The sequence below is a fragment of the Neurospora tetraspora genome (genome assembly GCF_033439725.1).
Source record: "Neurospora tetraspora strain CBS 560.94 chromosome Unknown B0H65scaffold_3, whole genome shotgun sequence".
Classification (NCBI taxonomy): Eukaryota; Fungi; Ascomycota; class Sordariomycetes; order Sordariales; family Sordariaceae; genus Neurospora; species Neurospora tetraspora.
In genome coordinates this window covers 1,399,830-1,419,172 of record NW_026944385.1, presented here as the reverse complement: position 1 = coordinate 1,419,172, position 19,343 = coordinate 1,399,830, and the positions used below count along the sequence as shown (strand labels likewise).

Here is a 19,343-nt window from a genome sequence, read left to right as displayed (position 1 = left end):
CTTGCTCGCTATTTGCACTCTCTTCGCCATTTTCCGCGTTGGACTATCGCTTTAATTGACGTACCAAAACCCACAATCTACCGCATCAACGAATTGCTCAATCACTTCCACAATCATCATGGGCTCCATCGTCCTTCCCCACCTCGAGACCGGCTGGCACGTCGACCAGGCCATCCTCAGCGAAGACGAGCGTGTGGTGGTTATCCGTTTCGGACGCGATCACAGCCCCGACTGCATGCGCCAAGATGAAGTCCTCTATCGCATCGCCGACAAGGTCAAGAACTTTGCAGTAATGTAGGTCTTCCTCCGGCCTTGATCCCTCTCTTCCATCAACAGCTGCTGACCCATCGCAATACCAACAGTTACCTCTGCGACATTGACAAGGTTCCCGATTTCAACCAGATGTACGAGTTGTATGACGAGTGCACGCTCATGTTGTAAGTGCCGTCTCCGTGTGATGGATCTTGAGTTGCGAGACAGACAGCTACTGACGTGTTTCAATTGCACAGCTTCTTCCGAAATAAACACATGATGATCGATCTCGGCACCGGTGACAACAACAAGATCAAATGGGTGCTCGAAGACAAACAAGAACTGATCGACATCATCGAGACGGTCTACCGCGGCGCGAAGAAGGGACGCGGTCTGGTGGTTAGCCCGAAGGATTACTCGACCAGACATCGCTATTAGAAGGACGAATGACGACATAAACGACACGAGAACGATTTATATGATATGGCGAACGCAAACCCAAAAAAGTACGGAAGTTGCTCGACGAGATAAGAGCGCGTTCGATACAATGCGGAAGAGGAGGGTCGCCGGAGGCTGCGGGGGAGCTTTGGGTTGGTTCTCGCGAGTCGGCCCTGCTCTGGTTTCCATTTCCCACGGGCATTTCGAGGCGACATTTCGAGGCATAATCGGATGGGGATACGGCTGTTAACTCGGCGACGAATATGCGATGGTTGGTTTGGGTTCACGCCGAGCCGCGAGCTGTTTTTGGGGAATTAGCACACGAGCGTGGAAACACAAAGGCAAGCGGAACCATTTAAATCGGGCATTGAATGTACCTAGCTAATGCTGAGCAGAACCGGGCAGAGAAATTGATGCCATGGCGCTTACCGACGGAGTCCTTGCGATGCTGTCTAAGCGATTCATGACTGTCCACCGGGCTGCACTTGAAACACAACATTGTTCGCACGTATCACAAAGACCCTCGTCACATGTCACCTAGCACCAAAATGCGTGGCGCCTTTGTTGGGCAGACGCCATCGGGAATGACATGCAGTGAAAGTACCTTCAACACTTGGAAGCTCCTCTGTTCTGGAGCTCTTCATTTTCCAAGGCCCAAGGCGCAAAGGCGTTTTCTGGGTGGGCGGTCCAAATCCAATCCTGAATGAGGCGTTGTGGGGCAGCCGTTGGGGTTCAGGGGTAAGGGTTGGGGGACCTCAACTTGTGATATTACTGGTAATAATCGATATGGGGTTCAACGTGGCTTGATTGTATGTGTATGTGTAAGATTGGCTCTGCAGACTCGAAGCTTTGGCATCTGGATAAATCCCGTATATCCTAGCCCAATTGGGCACGTGCACGCCCAGTGGATCCCCTGACCACTAATATACCCCCTTAGATCTAGTATACAAACTACGCCAGATCTACCCAAATATACCCTAAAATGCTCTTAAATCCTCCTAAAACTAGCTAGAAATAATATTATTCCTAGATTACTTCCTTATTACGGTAGCTTTCAAACTTTTACTCGTAAGAGTTTTGCCTTATTACACTTGCTATTACATTTGCCGATTCATTGCCCGAATCCTCTTCTATAGAGTCCTCTATACCCTTTAGGCAGCCCATAGTGATATTTCCGCTGCTAAACTCTCGTAATTGAGTTTGTGATTGTTATAATTCTATGAGTCCTAGCTGCTGTATAGATTTTAGATGTGTTGCGGAAAGGAGGCTCTTTATAAGGTTATTCGCGATCTATTCTTTAGTAAATACGTAGATTACGTTTATTCGCTTCCTTTCCTACGTTTATTTTCATTAATATTTATATATATTAACGTATTTAAACTTAATTACGAATCGAATTCCCTCCTTTATAATAAATTGTATCGTTTATTTATTATTATAATTTATAAATGTAGCCTTTTAATTTTCGAATCCTAGGGTAAGCTTATTAAAGAGACGGCGGGCGTAAATTGCCTCTTTAATTCCTTAATTGAAGGATAGTAATTCAACTTCTATAAATAAAGTTATAACTATATTTTGCTTATTAGTACGCCAATTGATAATAGCGCTTAATAGTTTAAATATAAATATTTATAAAACTTTTCGATTAAGAGAATTATTTATAAATAAGGAATTACTTATAATATAAAAGTCTTAGTAGTTTTTATTACTTAATTAAAGAATATAATTTCAAATTGCTAGAAGGTAGAAGAGTATTCTATTTATAATTATATAATATATTAAATTGGGCTTTAAATTAAATCGAACGAATTTAAAGACCGGGAAGGTTATATTTAATTGCGATGTAATAACGATATAAAAAATCGAACTAATTTTCATTTAATACGCGTAAATTTCGTACGGGGCTATACTATTTTAATAAAATAGGAATTCTTCCCTAGCTATAAGCGTAGAGTATAATTTCTTTATATATTTAACCTTTTTTATAATCTTTTAAATATAGTCGCACTATAATAATTAAATTAATTTCTTCTTTCAATCTCAAATAATTTCGATATTTAAAAACTATTCTAGTAGCTTTCTACCTGTTAATTAATATTTCCTCTCTATAACGGTTACTACCCCTTTAATTATAATAATTTCTTTATTCTTATATTTATAAGTAATAATAACATTATCGACGTAGAAGAAGAAAAATATATTATTTTTAATTAGCATATTAGGTTCTATAGGGAGAAGGTTTATATTTATAGCTACGAAGGTCTTAATAAATTCTTACTACTAGAAGAGGGGAGATTTCTATAGATTATATAGTGCGCGTAAAAGTTAAAATATTTAATCTTTCTTAATATACTTAGGGAGAACCTTTATAAATATTACCTTATCGAATATAGTATTAATAAAAGCGTTCTTTACATTATACTAAATCAAATCGAAATTAAAGTAAACGGCTATAACTATTAGAATACAGAATAACCTAATTGCTAGAATCACTATGTATATTTTATATACGCTATCCTTAGATTATTAATCTTTACGTATAATTAAACGCGCTTTATATTTAAAGAACCGGCCGTTTCAATTGAATTTATAGGTATATACCTATATCGAACCGAATATTTCGTTATCTCCCGCTTTCTTAATACTAACCTACTTCCAAAACTTCTTATCCTTATACTTATTTAAGTATTCCTTCTCTATAGCTTTAAAAAATTCCGTAAAGAAGTAAGAATTAAAATTATTATAGTACTTTAAAAGAAGTAGAAAGTTAGTTCGATAGAAGGTCTTTAATATACCCTTTACTCTATAGTAATTAATAATATCCCTTATTATTTTTAATTTAGGATTCTAATTGGGATTAATATCAATACCCCTCTTTCTTATTTATTCTAAGAAGGTTTAATTTACAACCTTATCTTCCTAGAGGCTTATAAATCGATTACCCTTTATAAATAAGAACAACGCGGCCTGATAAAAATATTAATTTATAATTAGCTATAATTCTTTATTAGAGCGAAAAAAATCGATTATTAGAAATACAGTTAAATTATTAGGAAGCGTAAAGAGATAGCCCTCTTTTTTATCCTTCGAATTTAATACCGTACTTTAAAAATCCGACGGCGATTATATCGGCGGCAATAGTAAAGGCTCTAAAGACCTTTACAATATTTCTAAACCTAACGGTATCCCTAATACTTACGGGATTTCTAAGAATTTAGATTGCGTTTATATTTCTAGAGACCCTAATTCTCCCTCTTCTCCTAATATATTTTTAATTTCGGTAAGAAAGTTTTAAATAATAGGGTTAGAGACTCCGTTATTTATAATAAATTCAACCTCGACCTATAAAATATCTATTTATATAATATTTATTTATATAATATTTATTTAATTAGTCTTTTAATTATGTAATTAACTTTTTAAAGGAAATATTAAAGGTATTATAAATTTCTTTAACATTATTACTAGGGAAGACCTCGTCTTTATTAAATATAATATTTCGTATAATAATAAGAGAATTAACATAAGGATTCCAAATCCTATAAATATTTATTAATTAATATCTAATCAAATAGCCAACCTAAATACGGTCCTTAAACTTTATTAACTTATTCTATTCTTTTATAATTTCTATTATAAAAATAAAGGCTTTATAACTATATACTTTAAAATATACAATAGTAAAGGAGGGGTTTAATAGAGGAATAATACCGTTTTTAAATTAATAGTAGGTTTCGAATCAGTTTTGGGGAGATTTCTAATAATATTCCGCCTTAAGAGTTAAACTATATAAGTATATAACTATTTTAATAATTTTTATTTACAATTCGTAAGGAAGATTTATATTTAATTATATTACTGTACCCTTAATTTTAATTATACCCCCTAATAACTCTACGCTGCCGTTTTAAATTTACATATAAAGCGCTAAAGGCTCATACTAATTCCCTTTATAGCAAATTAAATAGTAATTTTCTTACTACTAATTATTTCGTTATCGTATTCGATTACCCGAAGTATAATTTAGTACTAAATCTATAGCCCTATAAAAGGGAATTCTAAATACGCAATAATAAATTCGGCTTTTCTATTACCTAAATAATATACTTAAACGAATCTAAATTATTAATCTACGATTACTATTAGATTTGAGTACTTCTAGCCCCTTACCTTTACTTTTTTATAAGAGAAGAAATTAATAGTTAATTATAATTTAAAGCCCTTTAAATAATTATCAATTTCTCTATATATTTAGCGCTTCAATTGAATTTTAGTATATAGCTTATAATATATTATATCTAATCTCTTAAATCGTACATTATACTTTCATTCTATTAATTTAATTAAAATTTCGGATCCCGGGTAGCCAAATTGAAAATACTAATAAAGGGGCTTACTTTCTTAAAGCTTCCACTTAATATAATTTATATACCGTATAGTAAAAGAAGATTCGTTAACGCTATTCTATAAAGGGATATATTCTAAAATAAATTACTTATATTTAGAAAGGATATAGTAAATAAAGGAGTCCGTAAGGCAAGAGTATAAATAATTATTCTTATAATCCTAATAAATTTATCTATCTTCAAATTAATTTAAAGAGACGAGATTATAAACTATACCCAGTATTAGAATAATATTAAAGAATTAGAGCTCTCTATTTCCGTTATCGTCCTAGACCGTAATTATATTAATATTATACCCCTCTATAAGAATTTACTTATTTCCCGCCTATATATAAATACTAATATTTAAAGGGGTAAGGTCTTCGAAGTAATTAACCTTATTAAAAATATATATTATTATACCTAAATCGAAGATTGCAAAATCTCTTAATAGGTATATAGCGCTATATTTCATTATAAATATTAAAAAACTATTTTTACCTACCTAACGACCATAGAATTAATTATTTTAATCTTCATCGTCCTATTATATTCGTAAACAATTAACAGCCTCTTTAAATATCTTATCCTTTTTTAAATTAACGTACACGCGCTTTTTAATAGTAGGATTTTCAATCTAGCCTCTATAAACCAACTATAATTTAATATAATAATATTTATTTAAATTATAGCCCAGTTACTGATAGAATTTATATAGGAATTAATATAATTATTTATTCGCTAATAAGGACGAAGAGAAAGCGTATTTATTTTTATTAATATTCTTCCTAAATTTACCGTTCTTATTTATAGCTTCTCCCCGTCCCTCTACCTCCAGAATAGGGTTTTATTTATCATTAGGAGCGTCTTCTTCAATATGTTTACCGCCTAATATAACCACGAACGTAATATCCTTAAATAGGAGGGCGCAACCCTTTTCCTAAATAGTATTTACTATTACTAATTTACGAAAATCTTTAACTATAGTATAGAAAGAGATTTTAAAATTAAAATTTCTCTCAATCTCTTTATTATAATAAAATTAGTAGTTATTTACCTAAGTAATATAAAGACTCGACCTTATAACTATATAGAATTCTAAGAACTATAAGTTTAATTTATTTACTTTAATAATTCCTCTAATAATATAGAAGGTTATAGCCGCCTCTTGTTAAAAGGTCTAATTATACTAATTACAATTGGCTTTATTAGGGGGTTTAAAAATATTAATAAATCTAACTCGGGCGAACTTCTTTACCTTACAATCGTTAAAAGCGGTAAACTTATTAAAATTATTATACTACTCATATAAACTAATATATTTAGTAAAATTTATCTCCTATAATTATTTCTAACGGTTTTAAATATCCAACGATTTAGCGTAGTCTTTTTAATACCTAAATTAAAGAAGGTCTTAACCTCTATACGCTAATTCGACTTTTTAATTATATAATCATAATAATCGCGCTCATAATAGAAGCCATAAAGCTTAGCAGTAGTAAATAGGGTAGCCTCCCTATCCTTTTTAACTTTTTTAATTTCTCTAATAGGAACCTCCCCTTAGTAGTTAGCGATATTAGGTTCTATTAATTCGGTTAACTAGGGAACGCGGTTATTTAAATCGATATACTTCGAGAGACTTAAGTCCTAGGCTATAAAAATAAAGGCATCTTCCTAAATAGATTAATCCTTAGGGCCGTTAAAGGCAACGTTATTAATTTTAATTGTAGATATTATTAGGAATCGTTTAATCGGTTATTGTTATTAGTGATAGTTTCAACAATCGAATTAATAAGACTCTTAATTATAATATTACTAGTAATAATCAATATAGGGTTCAACGTGGCTTGATTGTGTGTGTATGTGTAAGATTGGCTCTGCAGATTCGAAGCTCTGGCATCTCGATAAATCCCGCATATGCCAGCCCAACTGGGTACGTGTACGCCCAGTGGATCCCCTGGCCTCTGACACAACTTTATTTCGTCTGCCCATGTTTTCTTCCACTTTACCGATTGTTTTTCTTTCGGTCACGACGACGAAGCAGTCGATGGGATCTTGGTCATTCTTATAACATGACGAGGATGGCAAGCTCTGGAAAGTATTCACATGCATACCTACCCCTTTTCTTATCGCTGGGTGCAAATCTGACGTCTGCATGTCACTGTAACCCACCAGTCTAAACATGGTTCTGGACGGACCTTCTTGGCAACCTTGTGGGGGTCTTGGCTTTAGAAGTTCAGAAGTGTTCTTTGACTTCTTTTCTTCTTCGCTCGCCCATTTTGAGTCCGTCAACTCATGATAACTGAACAATTCTCGTTAGCATTGTACGAGTGCCGTGTGGAAGAATTGTGTCCCGACACTTCTTTCTTTGGGGTCCTCTTCCGGCCGCTGGTTTGAGAAAAGGAGGCAAACAACTGGCAGAGGAAAGCCCCCTTTCCCATTCCTTCCACGCCATTTCTTTGATGGCAGCCTAAACAGTATATTCTTACATACTCATCCTTCCGAATGGCCCTCGCTCGGTATGAGCGACTATCGTGAGAAATTCCTTTAGGTCAAACAGCCAATCAGAGGACGTAGAGAGCATCCAAAAGACGCAGAAATGGCAGTGTCAAAAACCAAGTCTCAGCCCACGACTCGAATTCAGTCAGGGGGCGACAAGGGCTCCCGTCGGAGGGGTCCAGTTTTCCCACTAAGGCGGCCTTCAGGGGTCTGGCTTGCTACCTTCATTGGTGCCTGCCGTTCCGTTAGCCGGGGCCGCTGAGCGTTGTCGCTGCCCCTGTCGCCGCCAGTGCCGCCCTCCCTGTCCGTCCCTGTCCGTCCCTGGTTGAGCGGTGCCTCCACTGACAAAATGAAAGTGGTGAAACCAGCTGCACCATTGATTGATCTGATGTTTCCATCTCCTGTCGTGCAATCCAATCTTTCTCTCCATCCTGTTTCTCACTTCTGGAGACGGACCTCTTTCAGTTGCCTCTTTTCAGCGTCATGCGACCGCGTGTTTCGTGATACCTCTTCCCCGCTAATTGGTCCTTCGTTTCTTCGTTTCTTGTTCAAATCTTTTGACGAGACTTCCATCAACCACCGCCACACCGGCCTAGGCAACTGGCGCCTTCCTTGCGACGACTTCGACGCGGGGCAGCCAAGAGTCTTAGCACACTTGTACTGAGTCGCTCTTCACTGCTTTAGTTGTATGCGATAGCCAGCGGGATCTCCATCGCTCGTTCCATCTCTTCAGGGTAGGAGGTTCTCGCGGGTCCTTATCCTTTCTCTCCCACCCAGGGACTCTTTGCGACTCTTCGCCAGTCCCCCGACCACTACCGCCCATCATGAGCGGACTCGTCAAGTTCCGCCGAATAATCTTCACCCGACAAGTCCTCATCCCCGTCGCTGTCGTCTACCTCTTCCTGTTCCTAACTTTGGGGCCATGGTCACCGCGCTGGGCCTCCTCGTTCTCCCCCTTCACCGAACCCCCTAAGAAAGGCCCTGTCCGCCAACCCACCAACTTCAAACCACTACCTCCGCTACAGGATCGTGTCCCGTGCTATGGGCCTCGTGGCCAATTCCTGTCGCGGAGTCCCGATGACGAGTTGAAGGAGGAGAGGCTCGATGTTGGTATGTTGCGCCTCCCACTGCTTGTTTAGGCTTTGATTCCCTGCTAACGTGTGCCCTTCACCTTCAGCCTACCCCCAGCCCTTCTGGGGCTCATATGCGACCATCGGCCTCGACCAGACATGGATGACGATTGACGGACGATACGGTCCCTATGGGTACGGCGAGGAGGACAAGTCATACAACAGGTCAAAGGTCGATTGGAACAAGATCAACTGGGGCAAGCTCCAGAACCAGTGCTTCGAGAGGAATCGCCATCGCTTTCCCACCTCGGCTACCCCCTTCGACAACACTCTTCAGATGGTTCGGTTCGGATACAGAAACGTAACGCGCATTCCCGAGACTCGCCAGTGGCACGAGTTCAAGAACACGAGACGAACCGCAATTGTCGTGCGCGCATGGAGAGGATACGATTGGAAGGCCGAGGACCTGCAGAACCTTCGCTCGCTGATCGTTGAGACGTCCTTGAGGACGGGAGGAGAGTATCAGGTCGTTCTGCTCGTGGATATGAAGGACTATCAGCCGTACATCTTCGCGTCGGACGAAAATTACGAGAAGGCTCTGAGCGAGCTTGGGCTTCCCGCCGAGTTCCGAGAAATCGCAGTGCTGTGGGACGATCGCCTGCTGGAGAGTTGGTATCCGGATATCGCGGAGCACAGGTGAGATGGTCTGCCCTCGGAATCGCAAAGGAGAAGACTAATCATGATGCAGGACCATGTGGCAGGTGTACCAGCCCGTCCAGCTCTTTTCACTGCACTACCCCGAGTTTGACCACATCTGGCAAGTCGAGCTCGACATGCGCTTCACCGGCGATGCTGGCAAGTTCCTCGACAGCATGTCCGACTTCGCGCGCAAGGAGCCGCGCAAGCAGGCCTTTGAGCGCGCCATGTTTCAGCAAATGGAGAACAAGATCGGAGACTACAAGACCTTTTTCGACGCGGTCAACAGGGCCAACAAGGGCGGAGCGTACATCTGGGGCCCTTTGAGAATTCCCGACATCGATCCCATCGGGCCCGAGCCACCGACCGAGCTGGCAAACAACGAGGACTTCAAATGGGGCGTCGGCGAGGACGCGGACGTGATCGTTACGTCGGTATGCAACAACGCGCAAAAGGCCGATGCCTGGGTTTTCAAGGAATGGTTAGGAGGCTTCAAGGATGGAACCAGCACGCCTCGCTTTTTCTGCCCACCCGCCATCACCAGGACAAGTCGGACACTTTTACTCGCCGTCCATGAGGCCCAACTCGTGAAGGCACTGAGGGCGCCCAGCGAAGCGACACCGTCCAGCTTTGCGCTTTGGCACGGTCTCAAGCTGAGCTTCCCTCAACACCCCGTATTCTGGAAGAAGGAGCACGACGACGAGACGCAAGAGGGCTGGTGGAAGGGCGGGCCGGCCAACAGCACCGATGGCGTCGGTCCCAACCTGTGGGAGCACCCCAGGGGCATGGGATTGACCTTTTGGTGGGAGAGCGAGTGGCCTAGGCAGATCGTCGATGCCTGGATGGGCAAGGAGCTGCCCAAAGATGTCGCCCGCCCCTGGCTTGTGGTCGAAAAGGACGGCAAGAGATATATCCCGAACATGATGATGCACCCCATGAAGCACTACCATTAATGAAAAAGGTGGAGGAACGACGACATCAAAATATACAAATGATATTATGGCCGCTTGTTTAGAAACGGCCGTAAACAACTTAATCAGACAACCAAATTCAAACGACTTGAGCATTGGGATCGCAGACATGAGCAAAAAATGTCGAACACCTCGGAACCGTGTCTCGCAAACAGCCTCGGGGGCCATGCTTGATGTTTCTCAAACAGGCTTCGCTTTGCGAATGGTCACATTGTCCCAGATGTCGCAAGGTGATGCCGCAATGTGACCAGAGCAGAGCAGAGCAGAGCAGAGACTGTATACTGCATACAGATCAGTATCCATGCTTCAATCAATGTGGCAGAACGCATTGCAGGCCGCATTTACATCTCTCTGCGAGTCTGCGGCTAGTCGGTCACGAGGAAAGGGGGTTAAGCCTCGGATCCATCGGCCCCTCGGTTGTCCACTGTTCTACCTCGGAAACCCTGCGCAATCTATTCTATTCTCCCAGAAAGACTTTTTTTTGTTTCCATCTTTCTACTATGTTAATGTGTAACTATTTCGACTCATAATAGACGGACGGACGGACGGACGGCTAGGTGGGAGGTTGGCGATGATGGATGGTGACAATTAAGCATAGGCCTCGCGGTTTGAGCAAAAGAGGGGAACCTGTCACTCGAACAGGGGCGCTGAAGAGAAGGGGCTGGGTTGGAAAAGAAAGGGGAGGCGGCAAGCAAAAGCAGACGAACAAGCAAGAAGATGAGGGAAGAATATGATGAGGAAGAGATAAATGGAAGAAATAAAGTTCGATACCCAGGTGTGGCGTCTGGTCAGTGACTCCATGTGGTAGGTGTTTGAGCTAAAGCACCGCCGTCATTCACATCCTTAATCCCTAGGCGTCCTTGGGTCTACATCACCGACGATGGATACCCACGCACCTTCGGACCATGAGGTTGCGGAATGCCAGAAAGATGGGACTTGCAGTTCTGTCATGGCTCAGACAGGATGGCCGTGACTGAGAGTTAATGAATGGCCTCGACATGGCGGTATATCCTCCGAATTGCCTTTTTGACTTGATGTCTGGTCTAGATCACTGATTCACAGAGCCATTGGCCTCGTCATTAGGAGTGTTGCAGTTGTTTGGACGTCCAGATAAAGATGCTGCACGGTTGTCTCTTTCCAATCATTATCATCATATATAAAGACATACAAAGCTATACTAATCATACTACCATACGACATTATAAAATCCTCTTCATTTCGAGACATCCTCCCGCTCATCCATACATCATCAAAACCTGGGTATCAACAAAAACTTGCAACAACTCCCTATCCACCACTTCCCCTTATCTTTCCTTACTTTTCCACACTTAATGGAACTGACCCGGTCCCGGCCCGAACATCTCTCCCTCCTTCAACTCCTTCAACAAGCAAGGCGAATCCTCGCACCCCTGAGCCACCACGTTGTTGCCCCACCAGCTAACCTCAACACCCGCCCAGTCCAAGCTGAAGAAGATAATGACGGCAGCGACCGAGATACCGGTGGTGAAGGCGGCCGACAGCACAAAGTTGTACTTGGACCAGAAGCCGAGGAAGCGGCTCTTGCACCAGATCCAAGAAAGCCAACCGATCCAGACCGAGGGGATAACGTACGACAGGTTGTAGGGGGCCCAGTATATGGCTCCGTACAGCAGGACTATGGGGTGGATCTGGCGCAGCCACTTCTTCTCGGGGAACTTCTTTTGAATGTACCAGGTGATGACGGGGAGGATCAGACCGAGCGGCCAGCCAAGCATGAGGGCCGTGTACTGGCCGTTGTGACCAAAGATCTTCTTGGGGCCGATGGTGCCCCAGAGGACCGAGGCGGTGAAGAAAGTGTTGATGCCCGGGCACGTCATCTTGTTGGGGGCGAACTTGGTGCAGACGTTGGGGATGTCGTTCATCTGGAAGTTGAGAATACCGGTGCAGATGAAGGTGGAAATGAGCGTAGCGATGACCTGGGCGGCGAACGTGTGCTTGGGCGGGATCTTGACGTAGTGGGCGAGCTTGAGGTCGTTGGCGAACCAGACCGCGTGGGCGCAGGTGACGTAGCCGAAGGACTTGAAGAAGTTCATGGCGAGCGCGTTGCCTTCGACCCAGGAACCACCGATGAACTCGGCCAAGACGTTAAGAGTGACTTCCATGCCCGTCATGGCCTTGACGATGCCGACGGGGATAACGAAGACGATGCAGAGGATAAGACCGTAGAAGACGACGGCGGGAGTGGTGTAGGTCTCCCAGCCGGCGATGCCACCGATGCCGCAGCCGATGGCGCCCAGCAGGATGATCAGGTACCACCACTCGGGAACTTCGGGGTAGACGGCCATGAGACGGTTGTGCACATCCTTGTACTGGCCGGCCTCGGTGTTCTTGTTCCTGCGGAGCGAGTTCCAGAAGTTCTTGAAACCCATGGTAACTTCGTAGCGGTGGTTGAGCAGGATGTAGGCGAGAGTGGCAGGGTAGATGGCAAAGAAGAAGAGGTAGACAGTCAAGTTGCCGGCAGCCAGATAAGCAGGCGAGTAGGCCTCGTACTTTTCAGCATCGAACAGACCCTTCTCGTTGATGGCACGGGAGATGTTGTAGTAGTTGCCCGTGTTGTCGAAGACGCGGTTCGAGTTGATGGGCAGGTAGCCCGTGTTGTAGGCGTTGGACCACCAGATACCGATGACGACGAAGAAGGAGCAGAAAATTCCCAGGAACTTGTTGAAGGTGCTGAAGAAGGGAACCATGAGCGGGTCGGTGGCGTCGAAGAGCAGGACGTTCCAGTCGAAGGTGGGCCAGGGGTTGAGACCGAGACCGTTGTTGAAGCCGGTGATGTTGCTGAGGATCATGTTGTTGGGAGAGATCCAGGACAGCCAGCTGAAGGCGCTGAGAGCAAGGAAGAGGTAGTTGGGAAGCCAGAAGTAGACGAACATGGCCAAGGTGGCCCACAGGAAGAAGGTGTAACGCGACATGGAGAAGACCTTCTTGAGGGGGCCAAGCACTGGCACGTTCGTCTCGGTGTGGAAGGCGGTGTTGAGGGCAATGGTGACGAGAGAGGCGGGCCAGACGCAGTAGCTGGGGTAGACGAGGAATCGACGAGTCAAGCCGGCCATGCCGTAGCCGATCATGTTGGTGGAGAGGGCGATCACGATCTGGTAGCCGAACTGGCCGGCGTAGGACTGGTTGAAGTACTGGGGAAGGTACTGAGACCAGATGATGTTGTTGGTGTAGGGAGTGCTACCAGCAACGTTGGCCATGATGGTGATAAGCATGTGCTCCTTGCGGTTGAAGGGGCCAGGGTTGAGGCTGTGGCGAGAGCTAAAGAGGGTGAAGCCGATATCCGGGAGGACCATTTCGCAGAACTTGCCAAGAGGGTAGGCCAACAGCTGGGCGACGTTGAGACCAACGGTAATGGCAGGCATACGGATGGAGAAGAGCTGGTTGACGGCACCGAGAGCACCGGAGAAGATGATACCGATGACCCAGGCACGGATGGTGGAGCAGGGCATGGTGGGATCATCATGGTTGTCGACGACGGCACGGACCTCTGCGTAGGGCGAGTTGTTGGTGATGAGGGCGGCCTCGATCTTCATCTCGTAGATAATCTCGTCATACTTTTCGGGATTCTCGAGGATGCTGGCGTTGCCCAGGAACTCCTCGATCTTGGTGATGATGGTGTGGGGGAAGTTGGGATCGTTGCCGTGGATCTTGAGGACCTGCGCCATGAGGGACTGGACTTCCTCGAGCGACATGTTGTCGGCGAGGGCCTTGGCCTCCTGGAGATCCTGCTCGGTGACATTGAAGTCACTGTTGTTGTTAGTCATGACTTGTCGCTTGGTTAGCTGGGTCAGACTCACGCTTCGACGGCACGGTCAATGGGGGCCTCCTCGGCAGCAAAGTCGTGGGGGGCCTTTTCGTTGATGCAGGCCTCATCGTATGGGCTAGACTTCTTGTCCACGCCCATATCGTGGATCTCGGTGACGTTTTGCGCCATGTTGGCCGCAGTTGTGATGTCACCCCCTGGGATATGCTGTAGTGTTCCCGTGGGGGATTAGGGGTAAGAAGGCTGCAGTATGTAGGTGAGGTAGGTTTGATAGTAAGATGTGGTGTTGTAGGAAAAATCTCCGACTGGCATCAATATTAGGAGTGGAGGAGGCTCAACACTGCATCCAAGAGGTTGCGTCAATGGGAATGAAGAGGATAGACCTGGAGGGAAGGAGAGACCCAGGAGATGGATCCGGGGAAGGAGGACTTGGTGTTTTAATATGACAACACCCAGATGTCTTTCCCAAGTGGAAGGCGGCATGTCGTGCAACTCTTACGGGGAAGTCCATGTCCACTCCTCCTTCCGGCGTTGAACCCTCCCGGTCGACCTCCTCTTCGGATGCCATCCCGCCACCCTTCCGTGTCATCAACCACTATCTCGCTCACAAGGGCCATGGTATCAAGAAGGTTGTATCGACTGCCACTGCAATGTCTCGCCCAGTCGTCCATCCGAGGGAAGATGGGCGAAGTCGGGCCCGGGGTCGAGACCTCAGTCGCTCCTGTCGATAACTGCGCTACAGAGGTGCGTTGATGAGCTGCCAATTTGGGAAGGCGCCCGTTACGTCGACTTACACCACATCCTCGGTGGTCTGATGGGGGTCCTTAACTGATTCGCAGTACAGTGTGTACTTTACCGAGGCCTCAAGTTGGAACCTGGGACGGGAAGAAGAGACAAACTGCGGCAACTGACAGCAAAGAGAAATTGGCGTGTTCTTTCTCATACTCTGATAGAATGCATCAATTGGATCGGTTTCGGCTGGGAACACATGCAATGTCTCGTTATTACTCGGATCTCAGCCCGGAAGCACAAGGGTCACAGGTCCAGGTGTTAGTGTTAGTGTAGGCTGTTAGGGGCAGCACTAGCTCCGCAGTCCATACCTTATGTTACACGTGGAGTGTTAGGGAGATGCCCGATCTGGGCTTGCTTTGCGCCCGTCACGACCCCGACCACACTGCAGTCCACAAGCGCCTCAGTCCCCCTTGTTCACCAGACCAGTTGCAGACGAGATCATGAACGTGCTTTCTTCTTTCCTGGTCGTCCATGATAAGGGAAGCCAGGGTGAGGCCTGAGAGGTATTACTGTGTGGGAGATGCCAAGTCCACACGGTATTGCATGCCAAGATAACTTAATTTTCACGTACCACCCACTGCCTGGTGACGACCTTCTCTTTCCAGAGGACTCGGAACTGGCGACGGAAGGCAAGAACAAAGTTGCGTGGGATTGCATTGGCTTCATTGGTCAGGGGAGTCGGGGGTACGAGCAAACGGGCTCGAGGGGGTACGAGCGCTGTGATACCTAATGTTAAGACACAGCTGCGAAACAAACCAAGTTCAAATTAGTTATTTGAATCCATTTATTATAATAAAACAATTAATTTAATTTAAAATACCCCCAGACCCCTAGACCTTCTATAGAGAGAGCGCTCGGATCAATTATATAGATTCAATTAATTATATTAGTAAATTTGGTAATTAACAGTCTAATACGCGCCCTATTAATATAACGATTAGTATTACGAATTAGTAATAAATATTATAATAACGATATTTTTACAATATCCCTCTCAAAGTTTACTGAAACGAAAGAAAATATTGTTTACTTTAAAGACGGCGACGACTAGTCGCGATAGGAATTTATACTTTAGTCGAAGTATATCCTTAATATCCTTAAAGACTAGTTTTAAAGAAAGACTAAGAAGCTATCCGCCCTAAAATAGCCTTATCCTAGTTATTACCCTATAATAAAGGAGGTTAGAACTTGTATTAATAATATTGAGGCGGAGTTTGTACGTTTCAATAGCGGTATTAATTCCTAAACCGTTATTTACTAAGACGGGATTAGCTATAAAGAACCTATTAAATATTGCGACCGAAATGAGATTATAATCAATACTTTTATTACCGAGGACAACCTTTTTAATAAATAATTCTATAAATTAAAAGTCAATTTCTATCCTAATAATAAAAAGGATTAAAAAGAGTTTATAATTAGCGATAAAGTCCTATATACCTGAATAAAATCGTTAGTTAACTACGGACTATAAAATAGAATTATAAGGGAAGAATATAATACCAACGAATAATACTAAAATTTTAAATAAATAATGAACTATAAAGTAGTCGACGATTAAATTAAAATAAAAAAGATATATTATAAAACCGTCGCTATTTTTATAAAAGAACCTAAGAATTAGATTAATTAATTAAAAATTTAATCTACTACTATAAATAATAATTAAAATAAAGGATTCGGGGAAATTTTTATTACTAATTTATAGTATTCTAATTTTATTAACGTAATTAAGATCGTTCGCCCGGAATAATATAATAGCGTTTAAAAATTCAATAAACAAATAGCTACTAATACCCCTAAATATATAAAAATTTATAAGGATTTTAAATAGTATAATATTAATAATATTCGTTACAAAGTTACTACCAGAAAAAGAGGAATTTATTATAATACTTTTAATATTAGCGAAATTAGTATTAAATATAATAATTAAAAATATAATAACGAAAGTTATAATATTAAAAATAAGGACGCTCGTTACGATGGTAAGAATAAAAAATTAAAAGGCTTTAATATTAAAAAGAGAAAATTCCCGTCAGATAAATCCGAAATTTAATTACGTACGAAGGGTAATAGTATAATATATAAGGTATACAAAAGAGGTTATTATTCTTTTAAAGATTATTAATACATTAATTTAAGTATAAAGCCTTTATATTTTAAGTTATACCCTTTTATTAAATGCGTTATTAAAACTAATTTCGCGAGAAATTTAAAATTCGTTAAAAAAGTAATTAAATTCTTGAAGAAGGAGGAGAAAATTAAAAAGGAAAAATTAATATAATTATTGAATTAGGCTTATAAAATAACCTTTTAAATTAATAGAGTATTTAAAATTGGAAACCAAATTTACCATCTTAAAAATTTAATAATATTCGATTTAAGTAATTCGCTTTACGTATTTAATAAAATTATTCATTTCTTTTATTTTCGTTATATTAATCCGGATAATTCTTTATACGTTAATAATATTTAAATAGAAATTAAAGGGTTTAAGGAGGTCGATATTATTATTAAGGGTAAAAACGGTCCCTTAAAGCTACGGTTGAAGGAAGTTACTTTCTACCTTAATTTTATTATTAATTTCGTCTCCTATTTTTAATTTAGAAGGTAGGGTTTTTATTAGGATTATCGATTACTAAATAACTATTTAAAGAGGGCTAACAGTTTATTCCCTTATTATTTAAATACTATTTATAATTAAATAGTTATTGAAACTATTCCCCTTTTATTTACTAGAGCCTCGTTCGTAGCGCGTCGTTATTAAATTAAATTTTATGTATAATTATTTTCGAGATAATTAACGGAAATATAGTATTAATAGTTTGGTTATTTAAGTTTTTAAGTATTCGAGTATTTATAAAATATTAACAGAGTACGACTACGTAATATATTTTTAATTAAATATGATGTATATAGTATAGTAAAAATAAAATGATAAATTAGCTACGTTTCGAGAGACCGAGGCTATGGCCTAAGGGAAAGATTCGCTGTCGACTTCCTCGATTTTAAATTAGGATTTAAAGGATTATACTACTTCCTTCCAATTATTCATTAATAATTAAGATTAATTTAGGACTATTATTTATCGAACAGAAAAGTTATTACGATAATTAATACTTTAGTTAATTATATTTAAATTTTAAATATTAATATAATATTAATATTAAAATTGTCGAATATAATAATGAATTTATAAGTAATAAAATTAAGGATAAATTCGCCCGGTATAATACGGTTTTTGAACTTTTTATTCTTAATATCTAAGTATAAAATAAAAAGGTAGAACGTTTAAAGAGTATAATTAATGAGAAATATTATACAATATTATTAAATTCGAAAATACTAGAAATTTTATAATTAAAGATCACTCATATAACTATTTATTTTATTAACCGTTACTTTCGTTATTTATATAATTAGAAATCTCCCTTTGAACGATTTTATACCTATATTATAAATTAATATAATTAATAAAAATTATATGAACTAAATCTAAATTACCTTCGAGTTTATAGGTATAAAGTATTTACTATAATAAGTGCTGCTTAAAGGAAGGAATAGAGATTTTAAAAATATAACTTAAAAGTTTAAATCGGGTAATTTATTAGTTATTTAACGACCTCTATTTATTATATATAGAATCCCTATATAAATTGGATCGTTTAGACTAAGGATGTAATATTCGATAAAAATATTATTTATTACTTAAATATTAAGAAGTTTAAAAACGATTTCAAAATTATTAGTAAGGAATTAGCTGATTTATTTAATAGGATAAATGAGCCCGCTAATTAACCTTCGGAGGTATCCGAATTATCTTATATTAAAAGTTATATACTATTAAACAACGTTAATAATAGTAATATTAAACCTTTCCCGTTAAATTTCTTCGATTAAAATTAGGAGAATTGTTAAAGGAATTAAGAAGTCTTTTAAAATAGGAGTAATTAATTATAAGAAATACTAATTCAATAATTTATTAACAATAAAATATTTATCGAATATATTATAAATTTATACCCGTCGTTTTTATTTACTCTATTAACTATACTCTATACCAACTATTTTATCGACCGAATTATTAATTAGTACGTTCGTTATTAAAAATTATAAAAAACCGCCTTTAACGTTCATAAATTAGCTTAATTAGTAATTAAAATAAATAAAAAGATAATTAGTAAAGCAGAAATCGAATGGTTAATTATAAAATATAATTATTTTAATAAGATATACCGATATAATTTCCCCTTAATACTTAAAAAGTGCTACAATTTAAATACCTACGTATTTAATTAAAAATTTAAGGAAGTAAAGGGAAGTTTATTTTAAAAGTTATAAAAATATAAAGATATAAATCGAAGTAGATAAGAATATCCCTTATTTTAAATATAAATAAATCTTCGATTATATATAGGTTTATATTTATAAGTTT

General features: G+C 40.3%; 3 protein-coding genes across 3 annotated transcripts; 2 read left to right on the top strand and 1 right to left on the bottom strand.

The window, feature by feature from the left end:
- Positions 1 to 78: 78 nt before the first annotated feature.
- On the top strand, positions 79 to 964 carry B0H65DRAFT_153396 (4A/4B type thioredoxin-like protein). Its single transcript, XM_062821111.1, has 3 exons — positions 79 to 294; positions 363 to 437; positions 510 to 964. Exons 1-3 carry the CDS (start codon positions 119 to 121, stop codon positions 688 to 690), a joined length of 432 nt encoding a protein of 143 aa, XP_062682778.1. The 5' UTR covers positions 79 to 118; the 3' UTR covers positions 691 to 964.
- Positions 965 to 8,318: 7,354 nt separating this feature from the next.
- Positions 8,319 to 10,389, top strand: B0H65DRAFT_153343 (uncharacterized protein). Its single transcript, XM_062821110.1, has 3 exons — positions 8,319 to 8,684; positions 8,752 to 9,340; positions 9,393 to 10,389. Exons 1-3 carry the CDS (start codon positions 8,399 to 8,401, stop codon positions 10,291 to 10,293), a joined length of 1,776 nt encoding a protein of 591 aa, XP_062682777.1. The 5' UTR covers positions 8,319 to 8,398; the 3' UTR covers positions 10,294 to 10,389.
- A 988-nt stretch (positions 10,390 to 11,377) lies between these two features.
- B0H65DRAFT_153335 (OPT oligopeptide transporter protein-domain-containing protein) lies at positions 11,378 to 14,447 on the bottom strand. The gene is made up of 2 exons (XM_062821109.1): positions 14,148 to 14,447; positions 11,378 to 14,097 (listed from the first exon to the last, which is right to left on the bottom strand). The coding sequence occupies exons 1-2, from the start codon at positions 14,282 to 14,284 to the stop codon at positions 11,640 to 11,642; spliced, it is 2,595 nt and encodes an 864-aa protein (XP_062682776.1). The 5' UTR covers positions 14,285 to 14,447; the 3' UTR covers positions 11,378 to 11,639.
- Positions 14,448 to 19,343: the final 4,896 nt, after the last annotated feature.